General features: G+C 39.5%; 5 protein-coding genes and 2 pseudogenes across 7 annotated transcripts; 6 read left to right on the top strand and 1 right to left on the bottom strand.

The window, feature by feature from the left end:
- Positions 1–88: 88 nt before the first annotated feature.
- LOC104738750 (uncharacterized) lies at positions 89–851 on the bottom strand. The gene has a single exon (XM_010458951.3). The coding sequence runs from the start codon at positions 750–752 to the stop codon at positions 204–206; it is 549 nt and encodes a 182-aa protein (XP_010457253.1). The 5' UTR covers positions 753–851; the 3' UTR covers positions 89–203.
- Positions 852–3,242: 2,391 nt separating this feature from the next.
- Positions 3,243–4,424, top strand: LOC104738751 (uncharacterized). The gene has a single exon (XM_010458952.3). The coding sequence runs from the start codon at positions 3,459–3,461 to the stop codon at positions 4,104–4,106; it is 648 nt and encodes a 215-aa protein (XP_010457254.1). The 5' UTR covers positions 3,243–3,458; the 3' UTR covers positions 4,107–4,424.
- A 164-nt stretch (positions 4,425–4,588) lies between these two features.
- LOC104743120 (uncharacterized) lies at positions 4,589–5,179 on the top strand. Its single transcript, XM_010464234.1, has one exon. It carries the CDS (start codon positions 4,589–4,591, stop codon positions 5,177–5,179), a length of 591 nt encoding a protein of 196 aa, XP_010462536.1.
- Positions 5,180–6,597: 1,418 nt separating this feature from the next.
- Positions 6,598–8,831, top strand: LOC104738752 (importin subunit alpha-6-like; annotated as a pseudogene). Its single transcript, XR_015579293.1, has 9 exons — positions 6,598–6,952; positions 7,163–7,259; positions 7,349–7,440; positions 7,538–7,669; positions 7,793–7,978; positions 8,068–8,167; positions 8,275–8,353; positions 8,458–8,586; positions 8,700–8,831. The product of XR_015579293.1 is annotated as an importin subunit alpha-6-like (transcript).
- A 95-nt stretch (positions 8,832–8,926) lies between these two features.
- Positions 8,927–14,989, top strand: LOC147927720 (importin subunit alpha-6 pseudogene; annotated as a pseudogene). Its single transcript, XR_015579294.1, has 2 exons — positions 8,927–9,056; positions 14,585–14,989. The product of XR_015579294.1 is annotated as an importin subunit alpha-6 pseudogene (transcript).
- A 363-nt stretch (positions 14,990–15,352) lies between these two features.
- Positions 15,353–16,561, top strand: LOC104738753 (uncharacterized). Its single transcript, XM_010458953.3, has 2 exons — positions 15,353–15,779; positions 15,934–16,561. Exons 1-2 carry the CDS (start codon positions 15,606–15,608, stop codon positions 16,501–16,503), a joined length of 744 nt encoding a protein of 247 aa, XP_010457255.1. The 5' UTR covers positions 15,353–15,605; the 3' UTR covers positions 16,504–16,561.
- Positions 16,562–16,745: 184 nt separating this feature from the next.
- LOC104743121 (uncharacterized) lies at positions 16,746–17,571 on the top strand. The gene has a single exon (XM_010464235.3). The coding sequence runs from the start codon at positions 16,835–16,837 to the stop codon at positions 17,315–17,317; it is 483 nt and encodes a 160-aa protein (XP_010462537.1). The 5' UTR covers positions 16,746–16,834; the 3' UTR covers positions 17,318–17,571.
- The last annotated feature ends 2,995 nt before the right edge of the window (positions 17,572–20,566 follow it).

The following is a 20,566-nucleotide window of genomic DNA, read 5'->3' on the forward strand; positions in this document are numbered from 1 at the left end:
AGTAATTTTATGTGCCTATCTCTTTTCAGATTTGTGAAAAAGTTTAGAAAGGTCTCTCTATCCACATTCTAGATCAAACGACAAATCATTTTTATTTGTTCATAGGCCAAAATTATATTATAGAATTGATTGTAAAATTGTGGGATACATATTGATAACAAACAAAAAAATTGAAGTAACACTTGAGACGCTTTTGACCATCATCATACAAGGTCGTTGTGTTCTTTGTATTGCAAATACGAGATTTGCCTCTGCAACTTCATCTGTTCATAGAAGTTAGCAATGAACTCCTCTGCTCTCACATCAACACCCTTCTCTTCTTCCTCCTCCTCTTGATGATCCTTAGCCGCAGGGTCAGATTTCTCATAGCATGACTCATCGTAGTAGCCGTATGATCCAGCATCATCGGTATCATTTTGACGGTCCAATTCGAAGTCATAGTCAAAATCAACGGGAGGAGCAATGCAAGGTAAGAGGAACCTCATGGATGCAGGACGATGCATCTTAACGTTAAAGATTGGCGTCTCGTCAAAAGAGAGCTGTTTCTCGCCGTAACGAGAGATATACCGGTCGTTGTTAACGCTGTTATGATGAGCTAGCGCTTTGAGATGCTTGGAGAACAAGTTACGGAGTTCAAACATGTGCCATCTCTTGAAGATTCCACCTTTTCTCCCCCATAGAAGAGCCATTCTCACAAGACTCCAAGCTCTCTGTGTTGCTACTGATCTGCTTTTCTTCTTTGATTCCCCCATGGATTTGGTTTATTAAGATCTGACTTCACTTGTTGATTGTTGTGTGTTTTTTGTTTGCTGATTTGGTTCTTCAGGTGATGAATGAGGTTGTGGACAGTTCTGTGTGTATGTATATATATATATACACAAGTAAGTAGCTTTTTGCAGTTTGGTTGACGCGGAGAGAGAGATTGACGTATAAGTTATTCAATAAAATAAGTTCGTTTAAGGATCAAATTAAACGTTATTTTCATATTAAACTGGATGAGTGGATTCTATACGTGGGCTGTACGCGGGCAAGATCTGAGCTGTTTAGCCGTTTTGTTTGTTTCTTAATTTACATTTTCCTTTTTGTATCATTTTATTTGTTTGATTTTAGTTTTTTTTCTCACTAATATAAATTAATCGTCTTTCATCACAACTACAGAAGGACATTTCAAGTTATAAGAAATTTAAACGAATTAAGTGGAACCAATTTTATTTCTACAAAATGTGTTTTTTATTTTCTTTCTCAAACAGATTTTATATTTTAGTGTAGTAAATGTCAATTAGTTACAACAATTTTTCTGCAAAATATTAATACCTTTTTTATAAACCTACTCTTGTTCTGGTATTAATTTCGACGGGGAGACACATTTTAGGAGACATAAATTCCACAAAATTACAAACAATGTGTTATATTTTTTTCCAGACCATGTGCCTTTCTTTCTCAATACTATAATCCACAAATATGTTAATGTTATGATTATCACCGTCTTAAAGTTAGTCAAAGCTCTTTTAGTAATTAAAAGGTTATAGGATTTATTAGAAAGTACTAAGCGATTAGTTAGAACTGAAATTAATAAGGATCACATGACAACAAAAATTGTATGAATCTTACAACCTTCAATGCACAAAAATTGTAGGCACAAATTGTATGAGTGTTCGCAACTACTGGCCTTATTGTAGAAGAAGCTAAAACGACACTCATCATACTAGGATAACTGAAGCTATTGTTAAAGAACTTAATTTAGGTGTGAGTCTAGAAGATGTATTTTTGTTAGTAATTAAAAGGTTATAGGGTTTATTAGATCGTAAGTGATTAGTTAGAACTAAAATAAGGAGATATCACATAATTGCAAACAAATATTGTATGAATCTTACAAACTTCAATGCACAAAGAAAACAACTAAATTCGATCATCGTTGTTTCATTTGTCTACGTAGGTAAAAATATGATCTGGTCAAATACTTAATTATGAAGTTCAACCATTATTAACGAACAAAAGTTAGATGATTGGAGTTGATTAATAATAATGGTACAAAAGTATAATAGAGATTTACGTACGTACAAATGGAAACTTCGTTGTAATCAAATAATTATAATTGTAGAAATAATCAGAGAGACAATTGTATAATAAGCGTAAGGGAGAAGCTCAACAAGTTTGATTGGTTTAGTTACGCTCTGCCGTTAAATAATGTCCTTACGGCTGTCCTGCTGTTTTATTTGTTTTCTACGCAACCGTGTCTTAACATATATCTTTTTTTTTTTTGGTTTAAAATCATTGATTTTGTTAAAAATCATTAACATGGAAAATTTTGGTGGAAAAACATACAGTACATGGGCATTGAATAGATTCAAATACAGATTTTAATTCGGTTCATACTAAATAAATCCGGTTTGATTTAGTTCAATTATAAATTATTGCCACGTTAGCTAGTTAAGATAAAAACGTCAATATTCAAACTCTTCATATTTTTTTATATCTCTGATCACCGCCTCCAATAAATCAAAGTAGATATACAAATTTATATTGACCAAAACGTTTACAAATATGAAACCACATATGGTCGATGTACACTGCATCTTTTACGTGTAATACTTACGAACATGTTGGGACGTAGTGCAAAGCATGGAACCATGTTTTGTGGCAGATTATTCGTGCAAGTAACCTAGGGGTTCCTTCCTTTTTAATCAAACTTTCAATCATTCATTCAAGGACGTTTGTCTTTTTTTCTTAATAATTGCGTCATATATTTCTCAACCAAATTGAGTTATTCTGTTAATTTTATACGTTTATTGGTATAACTATATAGTTAAGCTTTTCAACTTAAACCAAAAACTAAAACAAACCTACCTGTTTATGAGGATAAAACACATACAATATAGTATTGTTGTTTTGAATAATGTCCTTACGGCTGTGGGTTCGTAGTCGCATTCAGTTGAAGAGTTAATACAAAGCCTTAGCTAGGAATTAATCTGTATTTTATTGATTACGTTGCAACAAAATTTTAGTTGACTAAACTTGCCAATTTTGATTAGAACCTTCTTTTTTTATTTATTAGAACCATACATATATATTTTTTGTTTCTTTATTAAGTTAACTACAGCAATAATTTATAAAATTAGTCAAGTTTTTAGGCTGTTTTTTCTTTTCTTGATTTTATTTGTTCCCATAACGACGGCAGAAAAAGCGCACTGTTTTCTAGTTTTCGTTATAAAGTTCCTACTTCCCTTAAACCCCCTTGCCAATTTGACATCTTATTATTCAACCTCTATACTTCAAAAACTATCATTTACACCCACACTATACACAACACATAAATAGAAGATCCGTTGCACACAAACTAAAGCTCCTCCTCGGAATCTTTCTTAGAAGAAACAAAAAGTCTCTCTCCCTGTTAATCCGGGAGAAGATTTTTTTTGTTTTCTTCATCTTTCTGATATTTTGGTTCTATTATTTTCCTCATGGAAACAAAATATCAGAATGATGATGATCAAGTTTCAACACAAAAGCAGAATGGTGATTTACAATTAGAGCTAGAGAAAATAAACAAGACTCCGACCATGAAGACGAAAAAGGTATCACGAGGGATGCACATGTTCTCCGTCGTCATGTACATGCTCCGTCGTCGCCGGAGGAGAAAGACCTTCAACACCAGGTTTTGGCGTCGAATTGTCGAGTCCGTACGTAAAGTCCGTTCCGAAATCACGATAATGCCGTCGTCCAATTTCATTAATACGATCGTTCTCCCTCCGGCTCCTCCTCCTCTTCCGGCCTGCACGGAGACCGGAGGAGAAGACGGTGTTGGTGTTGATGACGTTGATGAATCCGGGGACCGTTTATCGGAAACTATCGAGGTTTTCACGGCGGCTTCATCTTCATCGTCATCAGGAATCTCGGGATATGGATCAGCCATGTCCTTACGTGATTTGGAGTATCCTTATGATGATGATATCGACGAGGAAGATGAATGCTATAGTGATGTGGAAGGAGGAGATGATATGATAAATGAGAAAGCTGAGGAGTTCATCGTGAGGTTCTATGAGCAAATGAAGATGCAAAATCAGCTTTACACTGATCGTTGCAAAGCCAAGGGGATAATGATGAACTGATGATCTAGTTATGGCCTTATCGTATATGATTTGACGTCATCATCGTGCATGGAGATGGGTTTACGTACGTGAGAATATCGATTCATTAATTTGGTCAGACGAAGGATCAATCTTCAGGTTTCTCTTGGTCGGTTTTGTTTTTTGGTATTACTATAATTTAATGAAATTCCTATAAATTTTTTCTTCATTTTTGTTTTGTAATTTGTGATTGTATTTCAGTTAATGAAAAATAGGAAATGAAATAAATGTATGTGTGTTTGTGAGGGATATTTAATTTTGTGCTATATATTAATTAAAGTCTCACAAAATATTATTTTCTTTGTGTGTTTAATAAGCTCATATCGAAACTTGGTAATATTATCAGCACATTTGACCCATACATTGAATTGAATTCTTTTTGAAAATTGAATAATTTGATTTTTCCAGCCATATATACCGATGAACATGGACGAATAGAGATAAGTGAAATATCATAGCGAGTGATGGTAACGATTACACATTTTATTCCATTTAGTGAAAAACTCATAGAAACTACAGTGACAAATGAAGTTTCCGTAGCCAAGAATTGGATCCTCGCCATACGATTAGCCTACCAAGAGGAGCCAACGGTGATCATCTCTTTAAATTCTAAGACCAATCCTCAAGATGATGCAAAAACCTCGACTCTTCAACTATGCATCAAAACCAAATGCCTCATTCTCCAACTACTTCATACGAATCAAAACACCAACCTCGGCGAATGCATTAGTGATCTATTTCTCGATGAAAAATTTGTTTTTATAGGAATAGGTATTGCCGAAACGGTCACTAAGCTCGGCTGGCTAAATAGAGTTGTTAAGAAAGCTGATGTTCGTGATTTGGTGAAGGTAAATTTTCCTTTTAGTTATGGTGAGAGATCAAGGCGGCTTAGCCTGAAGGGTATGGCTTGTGACTTGTTGGGGTTTGGCTCGTGGAAACCAGAGAGGAAGATTTGTCCGACAGACTTGGCTAATGAAGTTCTTGATGAAGAGGTGATTAAGTTCTTGTCCATCGACGCTTATGTTTGTTATGAAATTGGGTGTAAGATGCTTTAGAAAATGATTAAATATGTTGAAGAGCATTCTTGTGGTCTATTTATGTACTTTTGTTATTTGCTACTGTGTTATTTATACCATTTAAGTCAAGAGACAAAAACACAGATTAAAGATTGCATAACTGAATCCTAATTATTCTTCTTGAGCTAAAGAAACTCTGCTAAGCCGGCTCGGAACATCGGATTTGACGTTACCGGTTCTTACCTTGCGACTTCCAAACCGGAGGCCGTTGGCTGTACCGGACAATGCTCTAAAGGCAATAACTCTTCCAAACTGATATTTCCCATTCGAATCGTTCGATTTCTCCTCCACCTTTTCCTCATGATCATAACTATCCTTGTTCCATTCCCGGTTATCTCCGGTTTTCATTGCTGCCTAAGCTTTATGTAGATAACAAGAGAAAAAAGTTGGTTTTTCTTTTTTTCTTTTCATATATACACAAAGAAGATGGAGAAGGCAACACTGGCCACAAATATTTATATGTGTTTGTGTACAAAGTAAAAGAGAAATGGGTGAAGATTTGATTTACCAAACGACAAGTAATGTGAAGCTTTAGTTTGAAGAAACTAAATTGTGATCGGTGATAAACAACTCTAGGTCATCCCTTTTTTTTGTTTCGTACACTTCAAGTTTAACCTTTCACCTTTCAAATATATATATAATTTTTTTTTTCTAATTTTTCTTCATCATAAGATCGGTGAACATCATTCTAGAAGAGTTACACACACTCAATGTCAAAGACTTGAATTATACTATTATTATTTTTTGCATAAAGTATTATACTATAAATTTAAAATTGCAATCCAGCCTAATTAATGAGGAGATTTTGGGTTGAATTACAACTACTGTCTACTAATAATTTTTGCAAATACTTAAAGGACTAACCAAAAATTAACACCATGAAAAAAAAAAAAAAAAAAAGGAGCATTGCTTGACATTGAAACATTCTCTTAAAATGGAATTTTCTCTTTAAGTCGTACAACTTTTGCTACTTCAAGTTTCTTTTCAATTGGATTCTCCTTCATTTGTAACCCTTACTATAAGTATAGAGAATATCATCAATTAACCAAATCATTTCTCACTCGGGGTTACGTTACGTAACTTAACACCGCAACTACGTATATTTCCACGGCCTAGTGAGAAAACATGGGCCGCTATTGGGCTACTTCATTTGATAAAGCCTCTTAAAATTATTAAAAGTCAAAAGAGACAGGTCAGTAAATCCAGTATCATTAATTAAACAAATCCCGCGATACCTTTTGTAGACGTTGTGATTTCAAATTCAAAAAGCTATGGCAATATCGTGAATAATACTAAAGCCCAAGCCCATTATTGTCTTTGCCGCCCTTGAACCCGTAGCCTCCACCTCTAGTCCCGGCGTCACTTTATGTATAAAAACACTCCCCAAAAACCCTGATTCTCCTCTACTTCTTCCTCTTCCTCTCTGACTCCTGACAAAAAAAAAAAAAAATCAAAAAGGCTCGATCGAATCGTTGTTCGTCTCTATACACGATTCCTTCAGAATCTAGTATTTGATTCGATTAAGGTACCATGTCTTATAGACCGAGCGCGAAGACCGAGGTTCGTAGGAACAGGTACAAGGTATCTGTTGACGCCGATGAAGGTCGTCGGAGAAGGGAGGATAACATGGTGGAGATTAGGAAGAACAAGAGAGAGGAGAACTTGCAGAAGAAGAGGCGTGAAGGCTTTACTGCTCCCTTGGCGTCACAGCTTGGCCAGGGCTTCCCCACTTCTCTTCCTACTGAAACGAGAGTATGTTCTTCGTCTTCTTCTACTACTATTTTTTGTGCCGATTCAGATGGTTTTAGATTAGGGATTTGAATCTGATTGCGAACCTAGTTTAAGATCTAGGTAGGTAGATTCATAATTAGATCAGGAGGAGTACTGAATTTTGAGGTATAGAGAAACCCTAATTTGAGAAACTGAATTGCTTAGAGATGCTTGGTTCTTTTCAATTTGCAGTTGGAGAACTTACAACAGTTGGTTATCGGAGTAAGCTCAGAAGATAGAGACGCACAACTGGCGGCGACTGCTGGCTTAAGGAGATTGCTTTCAATTGGTTTGTGATTTCTTCTTCTTCTTCTTCATATGGTTGTTTAGTTCGTTTTGGTTGTTTTTGCTTATTGTGGTTGATTCTTGTTTTTGTAGAGCGAAGTCCTCCAATCACTGAAGTTATTCAATCTGGTGTTGTTCCTCGCCTTGTGCAATTTCTTTCCAGGGATGACTTCACTCAGCTTCAGGTGAGCCTGCTTATTTATATATGTGTAGCTTTGTGTTTTTTTTTATTTATTCTTGTTATTTTCTTGATTGGATTTTTCTCTCTTTGTTCTATTATAGTTTGAGGCAGCTTGGGCGCTCACCAATATTGCTTCAGGGACGTCTGATGACACTAAGGTCATTATCGAAAGTGGTGCTGTCCCTTCTTTCATCAAGCTTCTCAGCTCTCCCAGTGAGGAAGTCCGGGAACAGGTATAAGTTTAGGTTTTGATTATTGTATAATGTTTTGGCTAAGAAGCTGTTAGATCATATTGTTTGATGACTCTATTCGGACTGTTTTACCATTCTGACTACTTTGCTTTCTCCTGATTACAGGCTGTCTGGGCATTAGGAAACGTCGCTGGTGACTCGCCAAAATTCCGTGATTATGTCCTCGGTTGCGATGCCATGATGTCTCTTCTGGCTCAATTCAACGAGCATTCAAAGCTCTCCTTGCTGAGGAATGCTACATGGACATTATCAAATTTCTGCAGAGGGAAGCCGCAACCAGCACTTGAGCAGGTTTCCTTTCATATAACTATCTGCCATGTACACACCAATTGGATATGTTTTATTTGATCTGATATTGTTGCATTGCATTTGTTGAGCAGACAACACCAGCTTTACCAGTTCTTGAGCGCCTTTTGCATTCAACCGACGAAGAAGTTCTCACAGATGTGGTGTCATCCCTCCCCTTGTTCTGCTCTTAGCGTAAGTATATTTCTTTTAGCAACCAGTTACATATTCTTGATTCACATATATATATATATATATATATATATATCTTAATCTGATCTTGTCATCTGTGTCTTGTTTAGTCATCCGTCGCCCTCAGTTCTGGTTCCAGCTCTCCGTACCATTGGTAATATTGTTACCGGAGATGATATGCAGACTCAGGTACTAATACTATCCCTAATTGTCTACCTTATTTGTTATACACAAAATGTGTCCTATAGGTTTGGTGTTTACTTAGTAAATCATCTCTGTTATCTCCATTACAGGCGGTTATAGACAGTCATGCGCTTCCTGGTCTGTTAAACATATTGAAAAACACATACAAGAAGAGCATCACGAAGGAAACTTGCTGGACTATCTCTAACATTACAGCTGGGAACTCAAGTCAAATTCAAGTGAGTTACTTAACATTATAACAACTAACAATGTCGAAAACCTGGATCTATTTGTATAAAACCAGAAGCCCTTTTCTCATTTGTATTTAACACTGAAACTTTTTGTTGTGCAGGAAGTGTTTCAAGCAGGCATTATTCAGCCTCTGATTAACTTGCTTCAGAACGGTCAGTTCGAAATTAAAAATTAAGCTGTCTGGGCAATTTCTAATGCAACTTCTGGTGGCAATCTTGACCAAATCAAGTAAGAAGAAAAAAAGCACAACAAAGCTCAGTTTTTTCTTCTGGTTAGTTGTAAACGACGATTCATGTAATTTGACTCTGTAATTCGTTGCAGGTTTCTCGTGAGCCAAGGCTGCATTAAACCGCTGTGTGATCTCCTGACCTGTCCTGATCCAAGGGTCGTCACAGTGACTTTGGAAGGTCTAGAGAACATTCTGAAAGTTGGTGAAGCCGACGCAGTTGAAGATAATGTCTATATTGATCAAGAGAATAAGCCTAAGGCAGCCATGGCCGTCCGTACAATTATGGGGCCGTCCGTACAACCAAGCAATAAGGCCGAGTCATGTAAGTGTGTAAAGACAATGAGGAGGCCTGCTCTCCTTAGGCCCATGAGAAGGATCTAGAATGTCGCTTGTAGCCGTTAGAGAGGAGGAACAAGTGGAGTCACGGGTTATGTTGTGTTTAAGGAGACTAGGACGGGTCACTATCACCGTTGGGATTAGTTCTATCTCTCTCCTTGTCCCTATCACTTATACGATCGGTTGGTAGAGGGTGTAGCCCTAATTTTCCCTTGATATATATAGGCTTTAGCCTACATTGTAATATGATTTCTTATGGAACAATAACCTAATCTTTTCTTCTTCCTCATTCTCTTTGTCTACCGATATCTCTCATCAATCTCTTGATTCTCTTCTTTATTCTACAAAGTCTTACATGGTATCAGAGCAAGTTCTTCGATTCTCTACAGTCTAATCTTATTCTCCTACTCATTTCTACACTCTAGTCTCCTTATCTTCGTTTCTTCTTACTCGCATCTCTTTTATTCTCCGGGTAAAAGCTTTACCCATCGGTCCATAGAAATCCGACCATGGAAAACGCCAAGCCCATTGTTTCACCGGTTGTCCTAAAGGGGACAAACTACTTGCTGTGGACAAGAACCACAAGAACCGCCCTTGGAGGTCGTGGCCTTTGGAGTCATGTCGAGTCCGACTATGTCCCAAAGAAAAACCCCAAAGGAGAGGACGCTTCCGAGGCGGAAGCGGAGGAAGAGAGCGAGAGGAAGGCCAAATGGTTCCAAGAAGACCAAGTTGTCCTATCTGTTCTCCAAAACTCTCTGGACACGCCTATCCTTGAGGCCTACTCATATTGCGAGACGGCCAAGGAACTGTGGGAAACACTTAAAGGCGTGTATGGTAATGTCTCTAACATGACTAGAGTCTTTGAGGTCAAGAAGGCCATAAATGATCTTAACCAAGATGATGTGGAGTTCACTAAGCATCTTGGTAAGTTCCGTGCACTATGGTCCGAGCTTGACATGTTGCGGCCAAGTACACTTGAGGCAAGTGTGCTAAACGAAAGAAAGGAGCAAGACAAAGTCTTCGGACTCCTACTTACCTTGAACCCGTCCTTCAACGACCTCTTGAAGCACATCCTAAGGGCAGAGAAGCTCCCCTCCTTTGAAGATATTTGCTCCCAAATTCAGAAAGAGCAAGGATCCCTTGATTTGTTTAGCGGTAAGGGGGAGCTTGCTTCGGCCAACAAAGGAATGTACAAGCAAGAGGAGAGGAAGTTGTTGGTGTGCGACCACTGCAAGAAGCGGGGTCATCTGAAAGACAAGTGCTGGGTTCTCCATCCTCATCTCAAGCCGGCCAAGTTCAAAGCCAACCTCTCAAAGGAAGCGGTTAGCGATAAAGGAGCCGGATCATCAAAGCAGGGAGATGAGGTGGCCATGACCGCAGCCTACGGAGATGTGGTGAGGAAGTCAGACCTTGAGGCTCTCATCCGCTCCATTGCTTCACTCAAGGAGTCTGGTATCTCTTTCTTTACTTCTAGGCCTAGCAAATCGCTTGTTATTGACTCGGGAGCCTCACATCATATGATTAGTAACCCTAGTTTAATTGACAACATAAAACCGGCCTTAGGAAATGTTGTTATTGCAAATAGAGAACAAATACCAGTAAAGGGAATAGGGGACTTGAAACTATTTGATAAAACCTCAAAAGCTTTCTTTATGCCTACCTTTACCTCCAATTTACTATCGGTTAAGAGGACCACAAATGATTTGAATTGTTATGCAATCTTTGGTCCTAACAATGTTTATTTTCAGGATATTGAGACTGGAAAGGTTCTTGGAGAAGGGCAAGGGAGTGGAGATCTCTATGTCCTAGAGAAAACCGATCCAAATTTATCCTCTACTAAGTCTTGTTTTGTTGTTGATTCGAATATGGTGTGGCATGCTAGGCTAGGCCACCCACATTCACGTGCTTTAGGGTTGATGTTTCCTAATATTTCTTTTGATAATTCTACTTGTGAACCTTGTATTCTTGGAAAACATTGCAAGTCTATCTTTCCTAAGTCAACTACTATTTATGAGAATTGTTTTGATTTAGTTCACTCAGATGTTTGGACATCACCATGCCTATCTAGAGATAATAACAAGTATTTTGTGACTTTTATTGATGAAAAATCAAAATACACTTGGATTACCTTGTTGCCATCTAAAGATAGAGTATTTGATGCCTTTATCAATTTTCAAAATTATGTGACTAATCACTTCAATGCTAAACTTAAGGTACTTAGGTCTGATAATGGGGGGGAATACACAAGTTGCAAGTTCAAAGAACATCTCTCCAAGCATGGCATTCTTCATCAAACTAGTTGTCCCTACACGCCACAACAAAATGGTGTGGCCGAGAGGAAGAACCGGCACCTCATGGAAGTGGCGCGGGCAATCATGTTCCATTCGAGTGTTCCTAAACGATATTGGGGTGATGCCGTGATGACTGCATGCTACCTAATCAACCGAACACCAACTAGAGTTCTTCATGACTTATCTCCATTTGAAGTACTAAACAAATTTAAACCATCTCTTGATCACTTACGAGTTTTCGGCTGTATTTGTTTTGTGTTAGTACCAGGAGAACAAAGGAGTAAGCTGGATGCCAAAAGTACAAAGTGTATGTTCATTGGCTACTCCACCACACAAAAGGGGTACAAATGTTATGATCCGGCCACAAGTCGACTATATGTCTCTCGAGATGTCCGGTTTCTAGAACATGTGGGCTACCATGACAAGAGGGATTGGAACAGCCTTAAAGATCTCTCTCACTCACCTAATGACCGAGCTTCGAGTCTACGGTTCCTTCTTGATCACCTTGGCAACCCATCTCCACCAACGGGTGCCGTGCGGCCAACACTAAGTCAAATTTCTACCGATGGTGGGTCTGACCAAGGAGATGCAAATGACAATGGTTCAGCCCAAGATGGTGAATCTCTCGAGTCTGGCCTACCCATAACCGGTGTTCTCGTCCCTGGCCCTACAACGGACACGCATGCTCCGGCGGCGGCCTCTACCGAGGAAAACACGGAGACGGCTCCTACGGACGGTACGTCCACCGTGTTGCCTAGCGTGGATCCACTTCCGGCACCAGTCCTGCGTCGGAGCACCAGACCTCGATCGGATCCCTCCACTTGGAAGAACAAGCGTGTCTATTACAACAGCCAAGCTGTCGCTCATCCCATTCAGTCCGTTTGTTCCCTTGAGCTGTTACCTGCTGATCACCAAGCTTTCTTCGGCCAAGTGGACGCCAATTGGATCCCGCAGACATATGATGAAGCCAAGGAACATCAAGGTTGGTTAGATGCGGTCAAGGATGAAACTGGCGCCATGATCCGGAATCATACGTGGGACGAATCGGATCTTCCTCAAGGCAAGCGGGCAGTTAGCTCCAAATGGGTGTTTACCATAAAGTATTTGAGCAATGGTGACATTGAACGGCATAAAGCCAGGTTAGTGGCCCGTGGCTTCACCCAAACCTATGGCGCGGACTACACGGACACCTTTGCACCCGTGGCCAAGCTCCATACGGTTCGGGTTGTGCTGTCTCTTGCTGTCAACCTCTCATGGGACTTATGGCAGATGGATGTGAAGAACGCCTTCCTTCAAGGTGAACTTGATGAAGAAGTGTACATGACGCCTCCTCCCGGCCTTGAAGACATGGTTACACCCGGAAAAGTCTTGAGGCTACGTAAGGCCATCTATGGCCTTAAGCAGTCCCCACGAGCGTGGTACCACAAACTAAGCTCCACTCTCAAGACTGATGGTTTTACGCGATCGGAGGCTGATCATACTCTCTTCACGCGTCGCACCTCTATTGGTTGGGTGGTGGTGCTCATATACGTCGACGACATCATCGTGACTGGTGATGATAAGGCGGCCATTCAGGACACCAAGGACTCTCTCAAGTCGGTATTTGACATCAAGGACCTTGGGGAACTCAAATACTTTCTTGGTATTGAGATTTGTCGCTCACCGGAAGGACTCTTCCTCTCACAACGCAAGTATACTCTTGACTTGTTAGAGGAGACTGGCAAGCTTGGTGTGTCTCCGGTTGCTACGCCCCTTGATGAAGATTACCAGCTCAAGCGAAAGGGGGAGAGCTTACGGGCAAAAGAAGGCCGACCTAAGGAACCAATGGACGAGCCATTCTTAGACGTCACACGCTACCGCCGGCTTGTAGGTAAGCTGATATACCTTACTATCACACGACCTGACATATCCTATGCTGTGAATCAGGTTAGCCAACATATGAAGGCACCAAGCAAGTACCAATGGAGTCAAGTCGAAAGGATCCTAAGCTATCTCAAGGGCAGTCCGGGTCAAGGTATTTGGATGGGCAAGAATGACAACACCGAAATCGTTGGCTATTGTGATGCGGATTACAATGGCGACACGCTGGATAGGAGATCCACCACTGGGTACTGCACGTTTGTTGGAGGCAACTTGGTTACATGGAGGTCTAAGAAACAAAAGGTGGTTTCATGCTCTAGCGCCGAGGCCGAGTATAGAGCTATGAGGAAGCTCACTAACGAGATGACATGGCTGAAGGGCCTACTCAAGGACTTAGGCATCGAGACAAAGCAGCCCATGACCATGCACTGCGACAATGAAGCGGCTATCCACATTGCCACAAACTCAGTCTTTCATGAGAGGACCAAGCACATAGAAAGCGATTGCCACAAGGTGAGAGAGAAGATTGAAGAAGGAGTGGTGTTACCATGCCACACAAGGAGTCAAGATCAGCTAGCTGACATCTTCACCAAGTCTGCAAGCTCCAAGGTTTGTGATCACATCTACAGCAAACTTGGACTTGTAGACATTACACGGCCATGATCAAGCTTCCCTAATCCGTGGACAGCACACTCTTTTTCCCTTGACTTGGTTTTGTCCCATGAGGTTTTCTAAGTCAAGGTTTTTAATGAGGTGCTGCTTCACGGGTTCCAAGCTTAGCCATTTCACTCGGCTAAGCTTGAGGGGGAGTATTGATCAAGAGAATAAGCCTAAGGCAGCCATGGCCGTCCGTACAATTATGGGGCCGTCCGTACAACCAAGCAATAAGGCCGAGTCATGTAAGTGTGTAAAGACAATGAGGAGGCCTGCTCTCCTTAGGCCCATGAGAAGGATCTAGAATGTCGCTTGTAGCCGTTAGAGAGGAGGAACAAGTGGAGTCACGGGTTATGTTGTGTTTAAGGAGACTAGGACGGGTCACTATCACCGTTGGGATTAGTTCTATCTCTCTCCTTGTCCCTATCACTTATACGATCGGTTGGTAGAGGGTGTAGCCCTAATTTTCCCTTGATATATATAGGCTTTAGCCTACATTGTAATATGATTTCTTATGGAACAATAACCTAATCTTTTCTTCTTCCTCATTCTCTTTGTCTACCGATATCTCTCATCAATCTCTTGATTCTCTTCTTTATTCTACAAAGTCTTACAGTCTATGCGCAGATGATTGATGAGGCAGGAGGTCTGGAGAAGATTGAGAATCTTCAGAGTCACGATAATACTGACATTTACGAGAAAGCTGTGAAAATCCTCGAGTCGTATTGGGCTGAAGACGACGAGGGTGAAACTGGCGGTGCGGATGCTCCTCAGACTTATCAGCAGTCTTCCGGTTTCCAATTCGGAAACCAGGGTGGTCATGCTCCTACAGGTGGTTTCAACTTTGGTTGAAGGTTTATGTAGTAGAGAGAATCAAAGTTATTCTGAGTTGCTTCTGGACTCACGTGGTCGTTTTGAAATTTGTAGGGTGTTTCATTTCTTTGGTTACGTTTTGAATTTTAAAAGATTGGATATTTTTTTGTCGCATTTGTGACGGAAATTAAAGTGTTATTATCTCTATTCTATTGTGTTCATTTTTTTTTTTTGCTCTTCTGCTAAAAAAAGACTTGCAGATTATCTTTATGCAGAAGCCATTGTCTATCTTTCTTATTTACATCACTGTAATAGTAGCCTGTATTAATGCGTGACAGATTTTAATGTTGCGAATTAAATTGCAAATATCGAGTTTGGTGAAGCGTTGTAATGCTATTTTAATAGATCAAAATTGATTTTTCATAAATGCATGAGAAGTGAAAAATAGACTTGTCTTTTTTTTTGTTTTTGATAATAATTAGATAGAGAGTCGTTTTACAATTCCAATAGCATATCACAAATTCACAATTAAATTTATTTGAGGCTTTTTATCATTTTTCCCTGAAGCTTAATGCAAAGTTAAAGTACTCCATGGGATTTGCTTTCTGGAATAGAAGAGTAGTAGATTGACAAATCTAGGGACACCGAGCAGCTTCTAAGCTTTTCTAGTCATTCTAAATCCGCCACGTCACTACCGACGAGGCATGACATTGACACGTGTTAACACGAGTCTCACACTTTGAAAACCAAACGTCTAAACTATAAGATAAAAAAATTCGCCACTACAAACTTCCCTAATCAGCTAGAAAACGCAGAAAGGTTGATGATGATGCAATCCCGATTAGTAGCGTTTGCTACAGCGGCGCGTTCCCGTGTTCGACCAATCGCTCAAAGGCGTTTAGCATTTGGATCTTCAACGTCTGGCCGCACCGCTGATCCAGAGATCCATTCTGGTAACGATGGAGCTGATCCAGCTATTTATCCGAGAGACCCCGAGGTATATATTTCTTTGATTAAAGTTTATCTTTTACTATTATTCATTGGTTTAATATATATATATATATCTTTTTAAATAAATTTATAAGTACAGATGATGTTAAAAATTAATTAATCCGGATGTGAAAATGTTTTGGTGCTTGCTTGTGTTGCAGGGTATGGATGATGTTGCAAACCCTAAGACAGCGGCCGAAGAAATCGTGGACGACACTCCACGACCGAGTCTAGAAGAGCAACCGCTTGTACCGCCAAAATCACCACGCGCCACCGCGCACAAGCTAGAGAGTACTCCCGTCGGTCACCCGTCTGAACCCCATTTCCAACAGAGACGAAAAAACACAACCGCCTCACCGCCGTCGCTTGATTCCGTGAGCTGTGCTGGTTTAGACGATTCGCCGTTCCCTAGAGACGAAGGTGAAGCGGAGGAGCAGAGACGGAGGGAAGATGAGACAGAGACCGACCAAGAGTATTACAAGCACCACAAAGCTTCTCCCTTATCGGAGATTGAATTCGCCGATACTCGTAAACCTATAACGCAAGCCACTGATGGAACGGCGTACCCTGCTGGTAAAGACGTGATCGGATGGTTACCGGAGCAGCTTGACACGGCGGAAGAATCTTTGATGAAAGCAACAATGATATTCAAACGCAACGCTGAACGTGGCGATCCTGAAACGTTTCCTCATTCTAGAATCTTAAGGGAAATGAGAGGCGAGTGGTTTTAAACTAAAGACGCAATAATTGTTACAAGTGTCTAAATAAAACTTGTTTGAATTAGCTGCATTGAGACATTTTGGGTTCCTTACGAAAGTGAACAAACCCTTTAAGCCCCCAAACCAAGAGAATCTGTTCGAACATTGTGGATTACAGATATGAGATGGTCCAAAAAAGAGCTTTGTTCTTCAATTCAAAGCTGTAAAAATTTTAAATGGTATCAGATTCCAAAGTTTTTAGCTTTTGAAGGTTCTTCAGAAAAAAAGTCAAGTTCTTTAAAAAGCATGAACATTCATCTTACTTCTTCCACCATTTGAGAATTTTTCTCTCTTCATCTTAAGAATGGAGTTGTTCCTCTGTTTCATCTCTCTGTTTTTGATATCATCACAACCTGTTGCGTTGAGTATAACAGAGAAACCAGAGATTGAATGTGCAATGTGTTTAGAATGCGAGAATCCATGTGATCAGCCGCCTCCTCCGTTGCCCTCACCCCCACCGCCGCCGCCACTAGAATTTCTCTGTCCTCCGCCGCTTCCTCCACCTCTACCGCCGATAGAGATTTTCTGTCCGCCGCCACCTTCTCCCACACCCCCATCTCCTTCCCCGCCGCCGCCTTCTCCTCCCCCTCCTTCACCGCCACCACCATGTAATCACTGCCCGTTACCGCTTCCACCGCCGTTGCCGCCGGTTTGCAATGAATGCGTTCCTAACAAGCCTAGACCACCGATCATTATCACCGCCGCAGCAGCTATGCCAGAGATCTCTGCTCCCATCAGCTTAATAATTGCTCTTCTCGCCTTTCTAGTTTCTTCTCTGTTTCAATAATCTTTGTAGCTGTCTTTTTAGCTCTATTCGTTGTGTCTCTTCGTTATAAATTCTTACACTCATAAAGGAATTTGATTTCTGGTATTACGAAATTTAGCAGGACGATATAAAACAATAGTGAGATTGTAAAAGTGTAAAACTGAACTTTCTAGAATTCTAGTTTGTCTTTTGATCTAAGGATTCGATTGTTTCAAACCCATATATCATGCATGTGTGTTTTGTTTGCATTTACAATAAAAGTCAACTCTATACAATTTTTCTCTTTTGAAAATAACAAAAAAGAAAGTCAAAGAAGAAACATCTTAATAATGTTTGCAAATGTTTTTCTTCTCACTGAGTATCAAGTAGTAGTGAACATACATATTGTTTAACTCGGATATTATAGTTGTGCCATCACTTTATTTTTTTTACTGTCTTAATCGTTTTTAAAAGTGCCAGTTACTTTAATTTGACAAATTGCAAGGCAAAACGCAAATATACAAGAAAATAACGAAATTTCAATGCTATTAGTGTTTACTTTGATTTGACAAATTAAATAAAAAAACGACAAAGACAGTTGTACGAACTTGTAACCTAGTGGATATCAATGAGATAGATATGTGGTTAAATTGTAGACATCATTTATGAACTTGTTGAAACCAATGTCGACGATCAGAAAATGTAAACATTGTTATACATATCTTACTCTATAAGAGCATCATTACTCCAGCAACTTGAGAGGATTACTCAAGGATTAATTAATCATATAATTAATACTAAAATAATTAAAGTAATTCACTTAGAACTTAACCAAAATTTATCCTTCCAAATGAAGGTTACTTTTCATTAAAATAATATATTTTTTAAATTTTTATTAATTAATTATAAAATTTTACTAATCTATCATGTATAAAAAAATATTTATATTATTTATATTACATTAAACAGAAAACAATAAAATTTTACAGAATTCGGAATATTAAACATATTTTACAAAATTCGGAATATTAAACATAAGATACAAAATTAAAAATATTAAACATATTTTACAAAATTTGGAATAAGATTTATTGTTGGGTTGCACCAAATTTTTGCCAGATATGTTCAATCAAGTCTTTTTTCAAACGATCATGCATTTTTGTATCTTGAACGTCATTTCGATTGCTCATCATGTTATTTAGATTTGTTGCCATATCTATAGAATACGCTAAATCGACATGAGAAGTTCCGCTTCCTTCTCCATGATAGAACTCTGTTGGATAGTAGAAATTGTAGTCATGTCGCTCGTCTTCGACTATCATGTTATGCAATATGATACATGCTCTCATTATTTTCCCTATTTTTCTTTTATCCCAAAAAAGTGCGGGATTCTTCACGATTGCAAATCGAGCTTGCAAGACTCCAAATGCACGCTCTACATCTTTCCGGCATGCTTCTTGATAATGAGCAAAAAGTTTTGCTTTTCGGCCATGTGGAAGTGTAATGGATTGGATGAAAGTTGCCCATTTGGGATAGATACCGTCAATGAGGTAGTAAGCCATTTTGTATTGCCGTCCATTGACAATGTATGTAACTCTCGTAGCTCGGCCCTCTAGGACCAAATGTTGACCAAATGTTGAAACGAAAGGAAAAGGTCACAACAGTTAAGCACAAAACTATTCGAACATTGAGAACACAAATTAAACAAAACACAACAAGATTTAAACACAACAAGTGAAGAGAAATGAAACCTAGATGTTTGTCAACATTTGGTCAACGAGTTTGTCCCTAATTATAGCTTCAGCAGGTGTTAGTTGTTCACCCTTGTTAATCAGGATGTCTAGCAATCTCATTTTGGTGTGTCTCTCCTTAGCCGCTTGTTCTTGATCCTTCATTGCTATGATCCTATCTAACTTACCCGCAGACCTATCCTCTACTTCAATCACTGCCGGTTTCTTCCCTTTTTTCTTAGATGCCTTAACTCCCGGAGGCCTCGCCTCAACTCCATCATTGGTCGAAGTCGATGAGTATGCTCCGTCTGAAGCAAGCTTCGTCCTCTTGTAAGTACATTCCTCCGTGATCTATTTCTGATAATGCTTCAGTTCCCTCCAGCAATGCTCTAGAATAAATGGCTTCTTAATGTCATTCTTGTAAATCTCATGCGCCACAATGATCACATCGTCTTATGATTCTCCACTCTTCCTTCTACTACTCGCTTGTGTGTAACATCCAACAAACTTGTTAACTTGATGGTTTATCTTGTTCCACCTAGCCTTACATTGACTAGCCCCTCGACCGTTTGAGTCGGATGCTCCACCATTTGCTTTGTATTAGGCTGCGACCCTCTTCCAGAAGCTATTTAGTCGCTGCTCGTTACTTACAACTAAGTGAATACTAATCACCTACCATAGATGAGAACAAAACACATATAGAGACTGACATGTAGATGATGTAACCTTACCTCTAAACAGATGATACACGAGAAAATATCAACGATCTACATAAAAGAGAGAGACTGACATTTAAATTTATCAATGTGTTTTCTCTTTGAAACTCCCAAATCATGTTTGAAAAGTCCCTGATGTGGCAGAGTCCAAAACTTAAAATAGCAGACATATACAAAAGGGAAAGAGGAGGAAGTACATGGAATAAACCACATGGCCAGCCTTGTGCATCACACTTAGTAGCAGAGACCCTAGTAGACATTAGAAAAGAATGTCAGCGATACCGTAGAAGAATGTCACACACCATAGCATCATCCATCATCATAGAATCTACAACAACAAGTTATACAAATCATACCGTAGAAGAATGTCACACACCACCGCAACGAAGCTACTCCAGTGACTGGATTGTGACGACGATCTGCATCAAAACAACAAAGCAATACAAAAACAACCAAGTAAATTATTAAGTACCTAAAAAGTAATCTAATAGAACAAAAGACGGTTCATCCTATACTACTAAACAGACGGTTCACTTTACAGCCATCAGAACAAATCTCAAAACCAATTGAAACGACAAATCCTAACACAAACAAATCGAATTTAAACGAAACCAAAAGATTAACAACATTCAATAAGTAAGAGATGAGACGACAAACCTTCTCTGTCTGATTCGTCTCCCGGTGGACCTCGTGAGGAAACCGCCGCTGTCGTTGTCGCAGAAGGAGGTAGGTCGTCGTGTCGTGAAAAGCGAAATCTTCCGGGTTAAGCCGATCGGAGTGGCCGTCGCCTTCATCAACCAAAAACCCACCATTTTTAGCCGGAAAAATCAAAGGATTCGAGGTGA

This window comes from Camelina sativa, chromosome 14 (genome assembly GCF_030686135.1).
Source record: "Camelina sativa cultivar CO46 ecotype springtype chromosome 14, ASM3068613v1".
Lineage (NCBI taxonomy): Eukaryota > Viridiplantae > Streptophyta > Magnoliopsida > Brassicales > Brassicaceae > Camelina > Camelina sativa.

What these genes read in the sequence shown, in the direction of transcription:
- LOC104738750 (XM_010458951.3), bottom strand. Translation starts at nt 752, where the DNA reads ATGGGGGAATCAAAGAAGAAAAGCAGATCAGTAGCAACACAGAGAGCT.
- LOC104738751 (XM_010458952.3), top strand. Translation starts at nt 3,459, where the DNA reads ATGGAAACAAAATATCAGAATGATGATGATCAAGTTTCAACACAAAAG.
- LOC104743120 (XM_010464234.1), top strand. Translation starts at nt 4,589, where the DNA reads ATGGTAACGATTACACATTTTATTCCATTTAGTGAAAAACTCATAGAA.
- LOC104738753 (XM_010458953.3), top strand. Translation starts at nt 15,606, where the DNA reads ATGATGATGCAATCCCGATTAGTAGCGTTTGCTACAGCGGCGCGTTCC. An exon ending in TTTATCCGAGAGACCCCGAG is followed by an intron (nt 15,780 to 15,933) that starts GTATATATTTCT and finishes CTTGTGTTGCAG; the next exon opens with GGTATGGATGATGTTGCAAA.
- LOC104743121 (XM_010464235.3), top strand. Translation starts at nt 16,835, where the DNA reads ATGGAGTTGTTCCTCTGTTTCATCTCTCTGTTTTTGATATCATCACAA.